The sequence below is a fragment of the Pristiophorus japonicus genome, chromosome 3, assembly GCF_044704955.1.
Source record: "Pristiophorus japonicus isolate sPriJap1 chromosome 3, sPriJap1.hap1, whole genome shotgun sequence".
NCBI lineage: Eukaryota > Metazoa > Chordata > Chondrichthyes > Pristiophoridae > Pristiophorus > Pristiophorus japonicus.
In genome coordinates, this window is record NC_091979.1 from 221962999 (window position 1) to 221981988 (window position 18990).

The 18990-nt window shown below is 48.9% G+C and overlaps 1 protein-coding gene across 3 annotated transcripts in view; it reads right to left on the minus strand.

Annotated features, from left to right (window-relative positions):
* Nucleotides 1–18990, minus strand: part of LOC139260120 (hexokinase HKDC1-like) — a 448074-nt gene that overhangs the window by 420289 nt on the left and 8795 nt on the right. For all 3 annotated transcript variants that reach the window (XM_070876304.1, XM_070876303.1, XM_070876302.1), the window contains exon 2: nucleotides 18680–18836. In XM_070876304.1, coding sequence (XP_070732405.1) covers nucleotides 18680–18836 — 157 coding nt within the window. The remainder of the gene's footprint in view (nucleotides 1–18679; nucleotides 18837–18990) is intronic.

The window sequence follows — 18990 nt, forward strand, 5'->3', positions numbered from 1 at the left end:
GCTTGAGACACTATTTCCTCACCCTCAATCTGTATTACAAATTTAACCATACTATAATCACTCATTCAGAGAGGATCTTTTAATAGGAGATCATTTATTATTCCTGTCTCATTACACAGGACCAGATCTAAGATAGCTTGCTCCCTTGTAGGTTCTGTAACATACTGTTCTAAGAAACAATCCCGTATGCATTCTATGAATTCCTCCTCCAGGCTACCCCATGCAATTTGATTTGACCAATCGATATGTAGGTTAAAATCCCCCATGATTACTGTCGTTCCTTTTTCACATGTCTCCATTATTCCCTTGATTATTGTCCGCCCCACCGTGAAGTTATTATTTGGGGGCCGATAAACTACGCCCACCAGTGACTTTTTCCCCTTACTATCTCTAATCTCCACCCACAATGATTCAACATTTTGTTCATTAGAGCCAATATCATCTCTCACAACTGCCCTGATATCATCCTTTATTAACAGAGCTACCCCACCTCCTTTCCCTTCTTGTCTGTCCTTCCGAATTGTCAGATATCCCTGTAATTCCCAGTCTTGGCCACCCTGCAACCACGTTTCTGTAATGGCCACCAAATCATACCCATTTGTAATGATTTGTGCCGTCAACTCATTTACTTTATTTCGAATGCTGCATGTATTTAGTTAAAGTGTTTTAATACTAGCTTTTAAACCATGATTTTTAGTTTTGACCCCTCCTGCAGCCCCTTTATATTCATACATATTGTCCCTTCCTATCACCTTGTGGTTTACACTTACCCCAGTGCTACTCTGCTCTGTTGCCTCCTGCCTTTTGCATTCTTTCTTGGGGTCCTGTTCATCTGCGCTCTCACCCACTCTAACTAGCTCAGAGCACTCTCCTGGGTTCCGAATACTCCGCGCATTGAGGCACCGAGCTTTCAGGCTTGCCTTTTTATTACTCTTTGACCCTTTAGAATTTTGCTGTACAGTGGCCCTTTTTGTTTTTTGCCTTGGGTTTCTCCGCCCTCCACTTTTACTCATCTCCTTTCTGCCTTTTGCTTCTGTCTCCATTTTGTTTCCCTCTTTCTCCCTGCATTGGTTCCCATCCCCCTTTTATATTAGTTTAACCCCTCCCCAACAGCACTAGCAAACATCCCCCTAGGGACTTGAACGATCATGTTGAAAACAGACGTCAAAATCAGCAGTGGTATCATGATCGCGCTGCTTGTCACGCAACATCTCTGTTAACGAGCCTATGTATGTGCTAAATTATGGTCAAGGTCCCAAGTGGGTCACCGGTACTGTTACGGCCAAGGAGGGTAACAGAGTGTTTATTGTCATGCTCAAGAATGGGCAAACATGCAAGAAACATGTTGATCAGATAAAGCTGCGACACACGGATGAACTGGAACAAGTTGAGGAAGATACGATCAGTGACCAAACAACCTATATTCATTCATCAGAGGACTCCGCCGTCATCAATGAATATGGACTTTCAACCTCTGACATGGTCATTACCACTCCCATCAGATCGGCTACCCAGCCTCGAGTCATAACTGACTCAGAACGCTCGCCCAGAACTGGAGTTGAACTGAGACGATCAATTCATTAGCGGAAAGCCCCGGACCGTCTTAACTTGTAAAAAGACTGATACTAAGATCCTGAAGGGAGATGCTGTCATGTATGTATGCTTGGGGTTACTAGCCACCAGGGGGCGCCATTGTCGGAGGTCATTGGGCTGTATGCACCTATGTGTGGGCCAGGTATATAAAGGAAGCCACCATGTAAGGTGGGCACTTTGGGCCCGAATAAAGTTGAGCCAGGTTTACACCTCAGTGAGTTTACAGTATTCAGTCTATCGAGTTATTACATACATAACACCCACCCCCACCACACAGATTCCCCTGCACCACCCCCACCACACATACTCCCCTTCCCATCCTCCACCACATAGACTCCCGTCCCTCTCGCCCACCACATAGACACCTCTCCCCCACCCCCACCACACACTCCCCTCCCTCTGCCCCACCACACAGACACCCCTCCTTCTTCCCCACCACACACTCCCCTCCCTCTTCCCCACCACACAGACTCCCCTCCCCCAACCCCATCCCAAAGAAACCCCTCCCCCACCCCCACCACCCACTCCCCTCCCTCTTCCCCATCACACAGACTCCCCGTCCCTCCCCATCCCCTACAGACTTTCATCCCACTCCCCACCACATACTCCCCTGTTCTCCCCACCACACAGACACCCCTCCCCCACCAAACACACTCTCCTCCCCTCCCCCACCAGAGACACCACTTCCCCACTATAGCAGAATCTCTGCACCCTCCCTACCACACAGACTCCCCTCCTCCACCCCCATCCCACAGACTCCCATCCCCCTCCCCACCAAACACGCTCCCCTCCCTCTTCCCCACCACAAAGACTCCCCTCCCCCACCCCCACTCCACAGACACCCCTCCCCCACCAAACACACTCTCCTCCCCTATGCCAACAGAGACACTCCTCCCCCACCAAACAGACCCCCCTCCCCCATCAAACAGTCTCCTCTTCCCCTCCTTACAAACTCCCCTCTCCCTCCAAACAGACTCCTCCCCCCCCAAACAGACTCCTCTTCCCCTCCATACAAACTCCCCTCCCCCTCCACACACACAACCCACCACACAGACTCTCCTCCCCACTATACAGTCACTCACTCCCCCACCATACAGACTCCCCTCCCCTACCATCGAGACTCCCCTCCCGCTCCCCTACCACATCCCCCATCACAGACTCCCCTCCCCCCCTCACCACAGAAACTCCCCTCTCTCCCACCAAACAGACTCTGCTCCCGACTATACAGACTCCACTATCTCCTTCACATAGACACCCCTTCTCCATCCTCACTACACAGACTCCGTTCCCCCACCACACATACTCCCCTCCCCCACCCCACCACACACATGTTCCTTGGGGATGGAGTATAAAAGCAGGGAAGTCTTGCTGCAGTTATACAGGGTATTGGTGAGGCCACACCTGGAATACTGCGTACAGTTTTGGTTTCCATATTTAAGAAAGGATATACTTGCTTTGGAGGCAGTTCAGAGAAGATTCACTAGGTTGATTCCGGAGATGAGGGGGTTGACTTATTAGGAAAGGTTAGAAACATAGAAACATAGAAAATAGGTGCAGGAGTAGGCCATCCGGCCCTTCGAGCTTGCACCACCATTCAATAAGATCATGGCTGATCATTCCTTCAGTACCCCGTTCCTGTTTTCTCTCCATACCCCTTGATCTCCTTAGCCATAAGGGCCATATCTAACTCCCTCTTGAATATAAGCAATGAACTGGCATCAACAACTCTCTGCAGTAGGGAATTCCAGAGGCTAACAACACTCTGAGTGAAGAAGTTCCTCCTCATCTCAGTCCTAAATGGCTTACCCCTTATCCTAAGACTATGTCTCCTGGTTCTGGACTTCCCTAACAACGGGAACATTCTTCCTGCATCTAACCTGTCCAATCCCGTCAGAATTTTTATGTTTCTATGAGATCCCCTCTTATCCTTCTAAACTCCAGTGAGTACAGGCCCAGTCGATCCAGTCTCTCCTCATATGTCAGTCCTGCCATCCCCGCAATCAGTCTGGTGAACCTTCCCTGGACTCCCTCAATAGCAAGAACGTCCTTCCTCAGATTAGGAGACCAAAACTGAACACAATGTTCCAGGTGGGACCTCACCAAGGCCCTGTACAACTGCAATAAGACTTCCCTGCTCCTATACTCAAATTCCCTTGCTATGAAGGCCAACATACCATTTGCCTTCTTCACCACCTGCTGTACCTGCATGCCAAACTTCAATGACTGATGAATCATGATACCCAGGTCTCGCTGCACCTCCCCTTTTCCTAATCTGCCGCCATTCAGATAATATTCTGCCTTCGTGTTTTTGCCCCCAAGGTGGATAACCTCACATTTATCCACATTATACTGCATCTGCCATGTATTTGCCCACTGACCTAACCTGTCCAAATCATCCTGCAGCCTCTTAGCGTCCTCCTCACAGCTCACACCGCCACCCAGTTTAGTGTCATCTGCAAACTTGGAGATATTACACTCAATTCCATCATCCAAATCATTAATATATATATTGTAAAGAGCTGGGGTCCCAGCACTGAGCCCTGCAGCACTCCACTAGTCACTGCCTGCCATTCTGAAAAGGACCCGTTAATCCCGACTCTCTGCTTCCTGTCTGCCAACCAGTTGTCGATCCATGTCAGTACATTACCCTCGCTTTGTGCTTTGTGCTTTGATTTTGCACACCAATCTCTTGTGTGGGACCTTGTCAAAAGCCTTTTGAAAGTCCAAATACACCACATCCACTGGTTCTCCCTGTCCACTCTACTAGTTACATCCTCAAAAAATTCCAGAAGATTTGTCAAGCATGATTTCCTCTTCATAAATCCATGCTGATTTGGACCAATCCTATCACTACTTTCCAAATGTGCTGCTATTTCATCTTTAATGATTGATTCCAACATTTTCCCCAGGACTGATGTCAGGCTAACCAGTCTATAATTATCCGTTTTCTCTCTCCCTCCTTTTTTAAAAAGTGGTGTTACATTAGCAACCCTCCAGTCCATAGGAACTGATCCAGAGTTGATAGGCTGTTGGAAAATTATCACCAATGCATCCACTATTTCTAGGGCCACTTCCTTAAGTAGTCTGGAATGTAGACTATCAGGCCCTGGGGATTTATGGGACTTCAATCCCATCAATTTCCCTAAAACAATTTCCCGACTAATAAGGATATCCTTCAGTTCCTCCTTCTCACTAGACCTTCGGACCCCTAGTACATCCGGAAGGTTATTTGTGTCTTCCTTTGTGAAAACAGAACCAAAGTACTTGCTCAATTGGTCTGCCATTTCTTTGTTCCCCATTATAAATCCAACTGCAAAGGACATACGTTTGTCTTCACTAATCTTTTTCTCTTCACATATCTATAGAAGTTTTTGTAGTCATTTTTTATGTTTCCGCGTATTCTATTTTCCCTCTCTTAATTAATCCCTTTGTCCTCCTCTGCTGAATTCTAAATTTCTCCCAGTCCTCAGGTTTGTTGCTTTTTCTAGTCAATTTATATGCCTCTTCCTTGGCTTTAACACTAGCCTTAATTTCCCTTATTAGCCATGGTTGAGCCACCTTTCCCGTTTTATTTTTACTCCAGACAGGGATGTACAATTGCTGAAGTTCATCCATGTGATCTTTAAATGTTTGCCATTGCTTATCCACCGTCAACCCTTTAAGTATCCTTTGCCAGTCTATTCTAGCCAATTCATGCCTCATACCGTCGAAGTTACCTTTCCTTAAGTTCAGGACCCTAGTTTCCGAATTAACTGTGTCACTCTCCATCTTAATAAAGAATTCTACCATATTATGGTCACTCTTCCCCAAGGGGCCTCGCACAACAAGATTGCTAATGAGTCTCTTCTCATTACACATCACCCAGTCTAGGATGACCTGCTCTCTAGTTGGTTCCTCAACATATTGGTTGAGAAAACCATCCCTAATACACTCCAGGAAATCCTCTTCCACCACATTGCTACCAGTTTGGTTTGCCCAATCAATATGTAGATTCAAGTCGCCCATGATTACTGCTGTACCTTTGTTGCACACATCCCTTATTTCTTGTTTGATGCTGTCCCCAACCTCACTACTACTATTTGGTGGTCTGTACACAACTCCCACTAGCGTTTCTGCCCTTTGGTATTCCGTAGCTCCACCCATACCGATTCCACATCATCCAGGCTAATGTCCCTCCTTACTATTGCATTAATTTCCTCTTTAACCAGCAATGCCACCCCGCCTCCTTTTACTTTCTGTCTATCATTCCTAAATGTTGGAAACCCTTGGATGTTGAGTTCCCAGCCTTGGTCACCCTGGAGACATGTCTCCGTGATGCCAATTACATCATACCCGTTAACTGCTATCTGCGCAGTTAATTCGTCTACCTTATTCCGAAAACTCCTCGCATTGAGGCACAGAGCCTTCAGGCTTGTCTTTTTAACACACTTTGATCCTTTAGAATTATGCTGTAAAGTGGCCCTTTTTGCTTTTTGCCTTGGGTTTCTCTGCCCTCCATTTTTACTCTTCTCCTTTCTATTTTTTGCTTCTGTCTCCATTTTATCCCGCTCTGTCTCCCTGCATAGGTTACCATCCCCCTGCCATATTAGATTAACTCCTCCCAAACAGCACTTGCAAACACACCCCCTAGGACATTGGTTCCGGCCCTGCCCAGGTGCAGACTGTCCGGTTTGTACTGGTCCCACCTCCCCCAGAACCGGTTCCAATGTCCTAGGAATTTGAATCCCTCCCTTCTGCACCACTGCTCAAGCCACGTATTCATCTGAGCTATCCTGCGATTCCTACTCTGACTAGCACATGGCACTGGTAGCAATCCTGAGATTACTACTTTTGAAGTCCTACTTTTTAATTTAGCTTCTAGCTCCTTAAATTAATCTCGTAGGACCTCATCCCGTTTTTTACCTATATCGTTGGTACCTATGTGTTCACCCTCCCTTTTCAGAATGTCCTGCACCCACTCCGAGACATCCTTGACCTTTGCACCAGGAAGGCAACATACCATCCTGGATTCGGTTGCAGCCGCAGAAACGCCTATCTATTCCCCTTACAATCGAATCCCCTATCACTATTGCTCTCCCACTCTTTTTCCTGCCCTCCTGTGCAGCAGAGCCAGCCACGGTGCCATGGACTTGGCTGCTGCTGCCCTCCCCTGATGAGTCATCCCCCTCAACAGTACTCAAAGCAGTGTATGTGTTTTGCAGGGGGTTGACCGCAGGGGACCCCTGCACTACCTTCCTTGCACTGCTCTTCCTGTTGGTCTTCCATTCCCTCTCTGGCTGTGGACCCTTTACCTGCGGTAAGACCAACTCACTAAATGTGCTATTCACATCATTCTCAGCATCGTGCATGCTCCAGAGTAAATCCACCCACAGCTCCAGTTCATCAGGAGCTGGAGGCAGATACACTTCCCGCACACGTAGTCGTCCCTGATTTCCCACATGGTACAGGAGGAGCATAACACCTGTCCGAGCTGTCCTGCCATGACTTAACCCCTAGATTAACTTAATTTGGCAACAACAATGCTAAAGGTTACTTACTGAAATAGAAAAGAAAAAGAAAAGCTACTTACCAATCACCAGCCAATCACTTACCCCTTGGCTGTGACGTCACCTTTCGATTTCTTTCTACTTCTATTTTGCCTCGCTGCTGCAGCTGCTCAAGCCCCGCCTCTCCACGCACCTCGAACTCCCAGAACTGATGCCGCGTTTGGCCTTTTATAGGCCTGCCTCAGCGATTTCCCGTCTCTCCACGCACCTTGAACTCCCAGAACTGATGCCGCGTTTGGCCTTTTATAGGCCTGCCTCAGCGATTTCCCGTCTCTCCACGCACCTCGAACTCCCGAAACTGATGCCGCGTTTGGCCTTTTATAGGCCTGCCTCAGCGATTTCCCGTCTCTCCACGCACCTCGAACTCCCGGAACTGATGCCGCGTTTGGCCTTTTATAGGCCTGCCTCAGCGATCGTCCGCCTCTCCAAGCACCTCGAACTCCCGGAACTGCCGCCATGCTGGGGCTTTTATAGGCCTGCCTCAGCGATCGCCCGCCTCTCCAAGCACTTCGAACTCCCCGAACTGCCGCCGTGCTGGGCCTTTTATAGGCCTGCCTCAGCGATCTCCTGCCTCTCCATGCACCTCGAACTCCCCAAACTGCCGCCGCTGAGTAGGTTGGGCCTCTACTCATTGGAATTCAGAAGAGTGAGAGGTGATCTTCTCGAAACGTATAAGATTATGAGGGGGCTTGACAAGGTGGATGCAGAGAGGATGTTCCACTGATAGGGGAGACTAGAATTTGGTGGCATAATCTTAGAATAAGGGGCCACCCATTTAAAATTGAAATGAGGAAGAATTTCTTCTGTCAGAGGGTTGTAAATCTGTGGAATTCGCTGCCTCAGAGAGCTGTGGAAGCTGTGTCATTTAATAAATTTAAGACAGAGATAGATAGTGTCATGTATTCAACTATCATTGTAACCCATGTATATGCTGACCTAAGTTGTACACCTTGAGAACATTGAGCACAAGGGGGTGAACTTGTGGGAGACACTCCTAACCTGGACTTTCCGGTATAAAAGGGGAAGCTCCACCCACCTTCATCACTTGAGGTCTTGGTAATAAAGGTGACTGGTCACAGAGTGACCTTCTCTCAAGTATGGGCCTCGTGTGCATTTATACTGTATAGTAAGGACATATCATTGGCGACGAGAAACTGGGATTTAAACACGCAAGCATGGCCACTTGCAGCACAGAAGAGAGGTACTGTGTTGGTGATGATTGGGACGACTTTATTGAGAAACTACAGCAAAGTTTTGTCACTAAGGAATGGCTGGGACAGGATTTGGCCGACAAACGCAGGGCTCATCTCCTGACGGTTTGTGGATCCAGAACGTATTCCCTGATGAAGGACCTTCTAGCGCCAGAGAAGCCGGCAGACAAGACGTTCGAAGAGCTCAGTAAGTTGATCAGGGAACACCTTAAACCAGCGAGCAGCATGCACATGGCGAGACACCAGTTTTACACGCACCGGTGGTGAGAAGGGCAAAGTGTTTCAGACTTCGTGACAGATCTCCGGCGACTGGCGAGTCTATGTAAGTTCCTAGATGCATGCAGAGCGGAGATGCTGCGAGATTTTTTTATTGAGGGCATCGGGCACGTTGGGGTTTTCCGGAAACTGATGAGACCAAAGACTTGACCTTGGAAGCGGCGGCTCTGATAGCCCAGATATTTATCTCAGGGGAGGAAGAGACCACAATGATGTATAACAAAAATCTTGGCTCAAATGCGGCAAATGCCCAGGGAGTCAACATTGTTAACGTGGCACAGTTCTCTAGGCAGACAAGGGCAATCAGACATGCCCCAGCATGTAGTCGAACCCAAAGGGGGAATTCAACAAAGACAATGGTTAGCTGAACGGCGATTCATGCCATCGCAATGGACAATGCGGCCAGTAATGGGGCCATCAACACCTGTTAATGGTGCGCTTAAGGACAATTACAGAGATAGTCAGAGACGAGTAATGGACCTTTTGTTTCCAACAATGGGGCCTCCAGCTCATGCTGGAGGTGTGGAGGCAAACACCCAGCCAGAGCTTGCAGGTATCAGCAAAATACCTGCAGAAACTGCAACGTCAGCCGTCACTTGGCGCGTATGTGCAGGAAGCTGCAGCCAGGTTGCTGTGCGAGGAGGACGGACTCGATGCAAGCCCTACGAGGCCAAATAAATACTGGGGGAAATCGCTGGAAGCTGAAGTTCAGCGAGTTCATGTGGAGTACATATACAGTTCATATACCAGGACGCCACCGATAATGATGAAAGTGCTCCTCAATGGTATCCCAGTATCAATGGAGCTAGACACGGGGGCCAGCCAGTCCCTGATGAGTATCAAACAGTTCGAAAGGTTGTGGGTGTCCAAGGTCAGCAGGCCAAAATTATTGCCGATTGACGCACAGCTACGGACATATACAAAGGAGATCATTCCGGTGCTAGGCAGTGCCATGATAGTCGTGACCCACAAAGATTCGGAGAACAGGTTGCCATTCTGGATTGTCCCGGGGGACGGTCCCGCACTACTGGGGAGGAGTTGGCTTGCTGTCATGAACTGGAAATGGGGCGATGTCAATGCAATTTCTTCTGTGGAGTGAGTATCATGCTCACAGGTCCTGGATAAATTTGACTCATTATTTCAACCCGGCATTGGCACTTTCATGCGGGCCAAGGTAGTGATTCACATAAATCCGGACGCCAGGCCAGTACACCACAAGGCCAGAGCGGTGCCGTACGTGATGCGGGAAAAGATTGAAGGTGAATTGGACCGCCTGCTGAGGGAAGGCATCATCTCGCCAGTCGAATTCAGTGACTGGGCGAGCCCGATCATGCCGGTGCTCAAGGCAGATGGGTCGGTCAGGATATGTAGCGATTTTAAGGCCACCATCAATCGGGTGTCACTCCAAGACCAGTACCCGCTACCGAGAGCGGAAGACCTCTTTGCAACGCTATCCGGTGGCAAACTTTTTTCAAAATTAGACCTGACCTCAGCTTACATTACCCAGGAGCTGGCGAGTGAGTCAAAGAAGCTGACCACCATCATGACACACAATGGGTTGTTTGAGTATAACAGATGTCCGTTCGGGATTCGTTCGGCCGCCGCGATCTTTCAGCGAAATATGGAAAGCCTCCTCAAGTCGATTCCAAGGGTGGTGGTTTTTCAAGACAACATCCGCATCACGGGTCGCAATACTGAAGAACACCTCCACAACCTGGAGGAGGTGCTACGCAGACTGGACCAAGTAGGGCTGCGACTGAAAAAGGCGAAGTGTGTCTGCTCAGCTCCAGAGGTAGAATTCCTGGGGAGGAGGGTAGCAGCAGACTGGATCAGACCTACTGCTTCCAAAATGGAAGCGATCCAGAGAGCACCCAGACCCCGTAACACGATGGAGCTGTGTTCATTCCTGGGGCTCCTGAACTATTTTGGTAACTTTCTTCCCAAATTGAGCACGCTGTTAGAGCCGCTACACGTGCTCCTGCGCAAAGGTTGCGATTGGGTCTGGGGGGATAGCCAGGAAAGGGCTTTTGATAGAGCACGCAATTTGTTATGCTCCAACAAACTGTTAACATTATATGACCCGTGTAAGAAACTTGTTTTAACGTGCGATGCGTCGTCCTATGGGGTCGGGTGTGTGTGGCAGCATGTTAATGCCAAGGGTCAGTTACAGCCGGTAGCTTATGCCTCCAGAAGTCTGTCCCAGGCAGAAAGGGGCTATGGGATGGTAGAAAAGGAAGCGCTAGCATGTGTATATGCAGTAAAATAAATGCACCAGTACGTGTTTGGCAGGAAATTTGAGCTGGAGACAGATCACAAACCCCTAACATCCCTTTTGGCTGACAACAAGGCCATAAATGCGAATGCATCGGCCCGCATACAGAGGTGGGCACTCATATTAGCCGCCTATGACTACACAATTCGGCACAGACCAGGCACTGAAAACTGCGCCGATGCACTCAGCAGGCTCCCACTAGAACATAAGAACATAAGAATTAGGAACAGGAGTAGGCCATCTAGCCCCTTGAGCCTACTCCGCCATTCAACAAGATCATGGCTGATCTGGTCGTGGACTCAGCTCCACTTACCCGCCCGCTCCCCATAACCCTTAATTCCCTTATTGGTTAAAAATCTATCTTCTGTGATTTGAATACATTCAATGAGCTAGCCTCAACTGCTTCCTTGGCAGAGAATTCCACAGATTCACAACCCTCTGGGAGAAGAAATTCCTTCTCAACTCGGTTTTAAATTGGCTCTCCCGTATTTTGAGGCTGTGCCCCCTAGTTCTAGTCTCCCCGACCAATGGAAACAACCTCTCTGCCTCTATCTTGTCTATCCCTTTCATTATTTTACTGAGGGGGCAACTGAGCATGATGCTGAGATGGTCATGGCTGTTGAAGCTTTCGAAAGCGAAGGCTCACCTGTGACAGCCCGTCAGATTAAAATCTGGACAAATAAAGACCCGCGACTGTCTTTAGTTAAGAAATGTGTTCTGAATGGGGACTGGGCAGCCGCGTACGGGGCATGCCCTGAGGAATTTAAACCATTTCATAGGCGCAAGGATGAACTCTCGATTCAGGCCGATTGCCTACTGTGGGGCCTACGAGTAGTCATGCCCCAGATGGGCAGAGAGGTGTTTATCAGAGAACTTCACAATGAGCACCTGGGCATTGTCATGATGAAGGCAATTCCCAGGTCACACGTTCGGTATCCAGGGATAGATGCAGACCTGGAACTTTGTGTTCGCAGATGCAACATGTGTGCTCAGCTGGGCAACGCACCCAGGGAAGCCGCCCTTAGCCCCTGGTCCTGGCCCGCCAAGCCACGGTCACGCATCCATGTGGACTACGCAGATCCTTTCATGGGAAAAATGTTTTTGGTTGTAGTAGACACCTACTCCAAATGGATTGAGTGTGCCATTTTAAATTCAAGCACATCCTCTGCCACGGTAGAAAGTCTACGGGTAATGTTCGCCGCCCATGGTCTACTGGATGTCTTGGTCAGCGACAATGGCCCGTGCTTCACAAGCACTGAATTCCAGGACTTCATGGCAGGCAATGGAATCAACCATGTCAGAACGGCACCATTCAAGCCGGCCTCAAACGGCCAGGCGGAACGAGCAGTGCAGATAATCAAACAGGGGATGCTCAGATTCCAAGGGGGTTCCCTACAAAGCCACTTATCACGCCTCCTGTTGGCCAATAGATCTCGACCACACTCGCTCACAGGGGTTCCACCCGCAGAGCTGCTAATGAAAAGGACGCTCAAAACCAGGTTATCCCTGATACATCCCACTATGAAAGAAATTGTTGAGAGCAGGTGTCAGTCTCAATGTGACTACCATGACAGGAATGCGAGGGCGCGCTGTATTGATGTCAATGACCCTGTTTTTGTCCTTAATTATGCTGCAGGGCCCAAATGGCTTGCAGGCACTGTGATTGCCAAAGAGGGGAATAGGGTTTTGGTAGTTAAACTTACCAATGGACAAATCTGTTGCAAAAACGTGGATCAAACTAAAAGGAGGTTCGGCAACCCCATAGAAGAAGCAGAGGAAGAACACAACGTACAGTTTACTCCACCATAGGTGACCGAACACCAGAACCAAGTGGAGGAGAGCCCAGTCATTGTGGGAGTCTGGACAGGCCTGAGGCACCGCAAACAGCAGACACTCAGACCAGCGGCCAACAACCGGAGCCCCAACTCATTCGCTCTACAAGAGAGCATAAACCACCAGAGAGACTTAACCTGTGATCCCAATAAGACTTTGGGGAAGAGGTGATGTCATATATTCAACTATCATTGTAACCATGTATAAGCTGACCTAAGTTGTATACCTTGAGAAGACCACAAGGGGGTGAACTTGTGGGAGACACTCTTAACCTGGACTTTCAGGTATAAAAGGGGAAACTCCACCCACCTTCATCACTTGAGGTCTTGGTAATAAAGATAACTGGTCACAGAGTGACCTTCTCTCAAGTATGGGCCTTGTGTGCATTTATACTGTATAGTAAGGACATATCAGTTGGTGAGGCCTATAAAGGCCCAGCGGGAGGTCGAGAGGCGGCGGCAGTCGGCGAGAGGCAGGAACTGCGTGAGTGAGGCCTATAAAGCCCCAGCGGGAGTTCCTGAGGCGGCGGCATTCTGCAAGAGGCGAGAGCAGCGTCGAAAGGCCTACAAAGGCCCAGCAGGTGTTCCTGAGGCAGCAGCAGTTGGCAAGAGGCGAGAGCAGCGTCGAGAGGCCTATAAAGGCCCAGCGGGAGTTCCTGAGGCGGGAGCAGTTGGCGAGAGGCAGGAGCAGTGTCGAGAGGCCTATAACGGCCCAGCGGGAGTTCCTGAGGCGGGAGCAGTTGGCGAGAGGCGGGAGCAGTGTCGAGAGGCCTATAAAGGCCCAGCGGTAGTTCCTGAGGCGGGAGCAGTTGGCGAGAGGCGGGAGCAGTGTCGAGAGGCCTATAAAGGCCCAGCGGGAGTTCCTGAGGCGGGAGCAGTTGGCGAGAGGCGGGAGCAGTGTCGAGAGGCCTATAAAGGCCCAGCGGGAGTTCCTGAGGCGGGAGCAGTTGGCGAGAGGCAGGAGCAGTATCGAGAGGCCTATAAAGGCCCAGCGGGAGTTCCTGAGGCGGGAGCAGTTGGCGAGAGGCGTACTGGTGCAGCTGCAGCAGGGAGAGAAGGCAAAAAAGTAGAAAGAAATTGAAAGGTGATGTCATAGCCAAGGGGGTAAGTGATTGGCTGGTGATTGGTAAGTAGCTTTTCGTTTCCTTCCCTATATCAGTAAGTAACATTTAGCCTTGTTGTTGCCAAATTAAGTTTATCTAAGGGTTAAATCATGACAGGACAGCTCGGACAGGTGTTATGCTCCTCCTGTACTATGTGGGAAGTCAGGGACGCTTCTGGTGTCCCTGACGACTATGTGTGCGGGATGTGTATCCGCCTCCAGCTCCTGACGGACCGCATTGGATTCACTCTGGAGCATGCACGATGCTGAGAATGACATGAATAGCATGTGTGACTTTGACCAGAGGGGACGCGGGCTGTGAGCGGACAGAGGTCGGACATGTAGTTTGGAGTCGAATTTAAATCAGCGGGCGCAGGGGAGCAACGTGCTCGACAGGTGGGCTTCATAAACACCTGCTGCAGGTCGCCAACCCGGACTAAGAAACAACAGGTCTCGAATTTGCAGCTCTGGGGCGTTTTCGCGGTAACAGGAATAAACTGATGGTCGCCATCTTTGTAAAGGACAGCTGCAGGTTTGTGCGCGGCCATCGTAATTCACCGAGCAGTAGAGCGCATGCGTGGCCATCTTTGTGAAAAAACAATGTGTGGGCGGGGTTTCAGGATCCCAGTGAACCCAGCCAGAGTCAGCACCTTCAGTGAGGGGAACCAGTGAGTGTAGAACTGAACCCAGCCAGAGTCAGCACCTTCAGTGAGGGGAACCAGTGAGTGTAGAACTGAACCCAGCCAGAGTCAGTACCTTCAGGGAAGGAGAAGGAGGGGAACCAGTGAGTGTAGAACTGAACCCAGCCAGAGCCAGCACCTTCAGGGGAGAGGAACCAGTGAGTGTAGGAAAAGGATACTGAGGTGATGATTAGCCATGATCGTATTGAATGCTGGTGCAGGCTCGAAGGGCCGAATGTCCTACTCCTGCACCTATTTTCTATGCTTTAGCAAGTTGGTCTCACCGCAGGTAAAGGGTACATAGCCAGATAGTAAATGGGTGACCAACCGGAAGAGCAGTGCAAGGAAGGTAGTGCAGGGGTCCCCTGCGGTCATCCCCCTGCAAAGCAGATACACCGCTTTGGGTACTGTTGAGGGGGATGACTCGCCGGGGGGAACAGCAGCAGCCAAGTTCATGGCACGTGGGTGGCTCTGCTGCACAGGAGGGCAGGAAAAAGAGTGGGAGAGCAGTAGTGATAGGGGATTCGATTGTAAGGGGAATAGATAGCCGTTTCTGCGGCCGCAACCGAGACTCCAGGATGGTATGTTGCCTCCCTGGTGCAAGGGTCAAGGATGTCTTGGAGCGGGTGCAGGACATTCTGAAAAGGGAGGGTGAACAGCCAGTTGTCGTGGTGCATATAGGTACCAACGATATAGGAAAAAAACGGGATGAGGTCCGACAAGACGAATTTAGGGAGCTAGGAGCTAAATTAAAAAGTAGGACCTCAAAATTAGTAATCTCAGGATTGCTACCAGTGCCACGCGCTAGTCAGAGTAGGAATTGCAGGATAGCTCAGATGAATACGTGGCTTGAGGAGTGGTGCAGAAGGGAGGGATTCAAATTCCTAGGACACTGGAACCGGTTCTGGGGGAGGTGGAACCAGTACAAGCTGGACGGTCTGCACCTGGGCAGGACCGGAACCAATGTCCTAGGGGGGAGTGTTTGCTAGTGCTGTTGGGGAGGAGTTAAACTAATATGGCAGGGAGATGGGAACCTATGCAGGGAGACAAAGAGAAATAAAATGGAGGCAGAAGCTAAAGATAGAAAGGAGAACAGTAAAAGTGGGGGGCAGAGAAACCCAATGCAAAAAGCAAAAAGGGCCACATTACAGCAAAATTCTAAAGGGGCAAAGTGTGTTAAAAAGACAAGCCTGAAGGCTCTGTGCCTCAATGCGAGGAGTATTCGGAATAAGGTGGATGAATTAACTGCGCAGACAGCAGTTAACGGATATGATGTAATTGGCATCACGGAGACATGGCTCCAGGGTGACCAAGGCTGGGAACTTAACATCCAGGGGTATTCAACATTTAGGAAGGATAGGCAGAGAGGAAAAGGAGGTGGGGTGGCGTTGCTGGTTAAAGAGGAAATTAATGCAATAGTAAGGAGGGACATTAGCTTGGATGATGTGGAATCGGTAAGGGTGGAGCTGCGGAATTCCAAAGGGCAGAAAACGCTAGTGGGAGTTGTGTACAGACCACCAAACAGTAGTAGTGAGGTTGGGGACAGCATCAAACAAGAAATAAGGAATGTGTACAATAAAGGTACAGCAGTTATCATGGGCGACTTGAATCTACATATTGATTGGGCAAACCAAACTGGTAGCAATGTGGTGGAGGAGGATTTCCTGGAGTGTATTCGGGATGGTTTTCTCAACCAATATGTTAAGGAACCAACTAGAGAGCAGGTCATCCTAGACTGGGTGATGTGTAATGAGAAGGGACTCATTAGCAATCTTGTTGTGTGAGGCCCCTTGGGGAAGAGTGACCATAATATGATAGAATTCTTTATTAAGATGGAGAGTGACACAGTTAATTCGGAAACTAGGGTCCTGAACTTAAGGAAAGGTAACTTCGACGGTATAAGGCATGAATTGGCTAGAATAGACTGGCAAAGGATACTTAAAGGGTTGACGGTGGATAAGCAATGGCAAACATTTAAAGATCACATGGATGAACTTCAGCAATTGTACATCCCTGTCTGGAGTAAAAATAAAACGGGAAAGGTGGCTCAACCATGGCTAATAAGGGAAATTAAGGCTAGTGTTAAAGCCAAGGAAGAGGCATATAAATTGGCTAGAAAAAGCAACAAACCTGAGGACTGGATAAATTTAGAATTAAACAGAGGAGGACTAAGGGTTTAATTAAGAGGGGAAAAATAGATTATGAGAGGAAGCTTGCAGGGAACATAAAAATGGACTGCAAAAGCTTCTATAAATATGTGAAGAGAAAAAGAATAGTGAAGACAAACGTATGTCCCTTGCAGTCAGATTCAGATGAATTTATAATGGGGAACAAAGAAATGGCAGACCAATTGAATCAATACTTCGGTTCTGTCTTCACGAAGGAAGATACAAATAACCTTGCGAATGTACTCAGGGACAGTGGGCCTCGTGAGAAGGAGGAACTGAAGGATATCCTTATTGGTCGGGAAATTGTGTTAGGGAAATTGATGGGATTGAAGGCCGATAAATCCCCGGGGTCTGATAGTCTGCATCTCAGAGTACTTAAGGAAATGGCCCTAGAAATAGTGGATGCATTGGTGATCATTTTCCAACAGTCTATCGACTCTGGGTCAGTTCCTGTGGACTGGAGGGTAGCTAATGGAACACCACTTTTTTAAAAAGGAGGAAGAGAGAAAACGGGTAATTATAGACCGGTTAGCCTGACATCAGTAGTGGGGAAAATGTTGGAATCAATTATTAAAGATGAAATAGCAGCACATTTATAAAGCAGTAACAGGATCGGTCCAAGTCAGCATGGATTTATGAAAGGGAAATCATGCTTGACAAATCTTATGGAATTTTTTGAGGATGTAACTAGCAGAGTGGACAAGGGAGAACCAGTGGATGTGATGTATTTAGACTTTCAAAAGGCTTTTGACAAGGTCCCGCACAAGAGATTGGTGTGAAAAATTAAAGAGCATGGTATTAGGGGTAATGTACTGATGTGGATAGAGAACTGGTTGGCAGACTGGAAGCAGAGAGTCGGGATAAACAGGTCCTTTTCAGAATGGCAGGCAGTGACTAGTGGAGTGCCGCAGGGCTCAGTGCTGGGACCCCAGCTCTTTACAATATACATTAACGATTTAGATGAAGGAATTGAGTGTAATATCTCCAAGTTAGTGGATGACACTAAACTAGGTGGTGGTGAGAGCTGTGAGGAGGACGCTGAGAAGCTGCAGAGTGACTTGGACAGATTAGGTGAGTGGGCAAATGCATGGCAGGTGCAGTATAATGTGTCTCCGCAAAATCCTACGAATCCCCTGGGAGGACAGACGCACCAACATCAGCGTCCTCATTCAGGCTAACATCCCCAGCATTGAAGCACTGACCACACTCGATCAGCTCCGCTGGGCAGGCCACATAGTCCGCATGCCAGACACGAGACTCCCAAAGCAAGTGCTCTAGTCGGAGCTCCCTCACGGCAAACGAGCCAAAGGTGGGCAGCGGAAACGCTACAAGGACACCCTCAAAGCCTCCCTGATAAAGTGCTCCATCCCCACTGATACCTGGGAGTCCCTGGCCAAAGAACGCCCTAAGTGGAGGAAGTGCATCCGAGAGGGCGCTGAGCACCTCGAGTCTCGTCGCCGAGAGCATGCAGAAATCAAGCGCAGGCAGCAGAAAGAGCATGCGGCAAACCAGTCCCACCCACCCCTTCCCTCAACGACTATCTGTTCCACCTGTGACAGGGTCTGTGGCTCTCGTATTGGACTGTTCAGCCACCAAAGAACTCACTTCAGGAGTGGAAGCAAATCTTTCTCGATTCTGAGGGGCTGCCTATGGTGATGAACATAAGGATCGCCTGGTGATAATCTGAGCAATTTTCAGATAATTGGTGTTGTGTGCTGGGATCTAGTCTCCTTTGGAGATGTCTCTCATCCCAATGGTCTCTGCCACTCAATTGTCCCACTGGGTGAAAATGCACAGTGATCGAGTAGGGCTACAATAACCACCTCAGTGCCATCCTGCCGGAGATTTATAACTCAGCACAGACCAGAGCTGGTGATGGAAGTTGACCTTGCTGGTCTGCATCAGACCTTGTGAAGGATTCTCCCACAAGCACAGTGAGATCAGAGAGTATTGATCTGTTTAAAATCAGTGACCTGGCCACAATGTCTTTTTGCCATACCTGTCCCATCAGGAGTCGAGCGTACAAACGTAGGCAGCATCTTCAAGGTGGAATTGCTGCTAGAGGCCAGGCCCTTATGCATCTCAACACTAAAACGAGACTTGATGTCATACAGCTGCTCATTACTGAGCTGCAAATTGTACAGAAAGCGATTAACCTGCGACACAGAAAGGTGAGTTTAAATCTAACCAATCATGTATTACTTCATTTAATCACCACTTTATTAAATGTGCACGCTGGGCCTTCCAGTCTCCCCACTCTCCCCAGCCACACTCCCCCAGACAGACTCTCCCCAACCACACTCCCCCAGA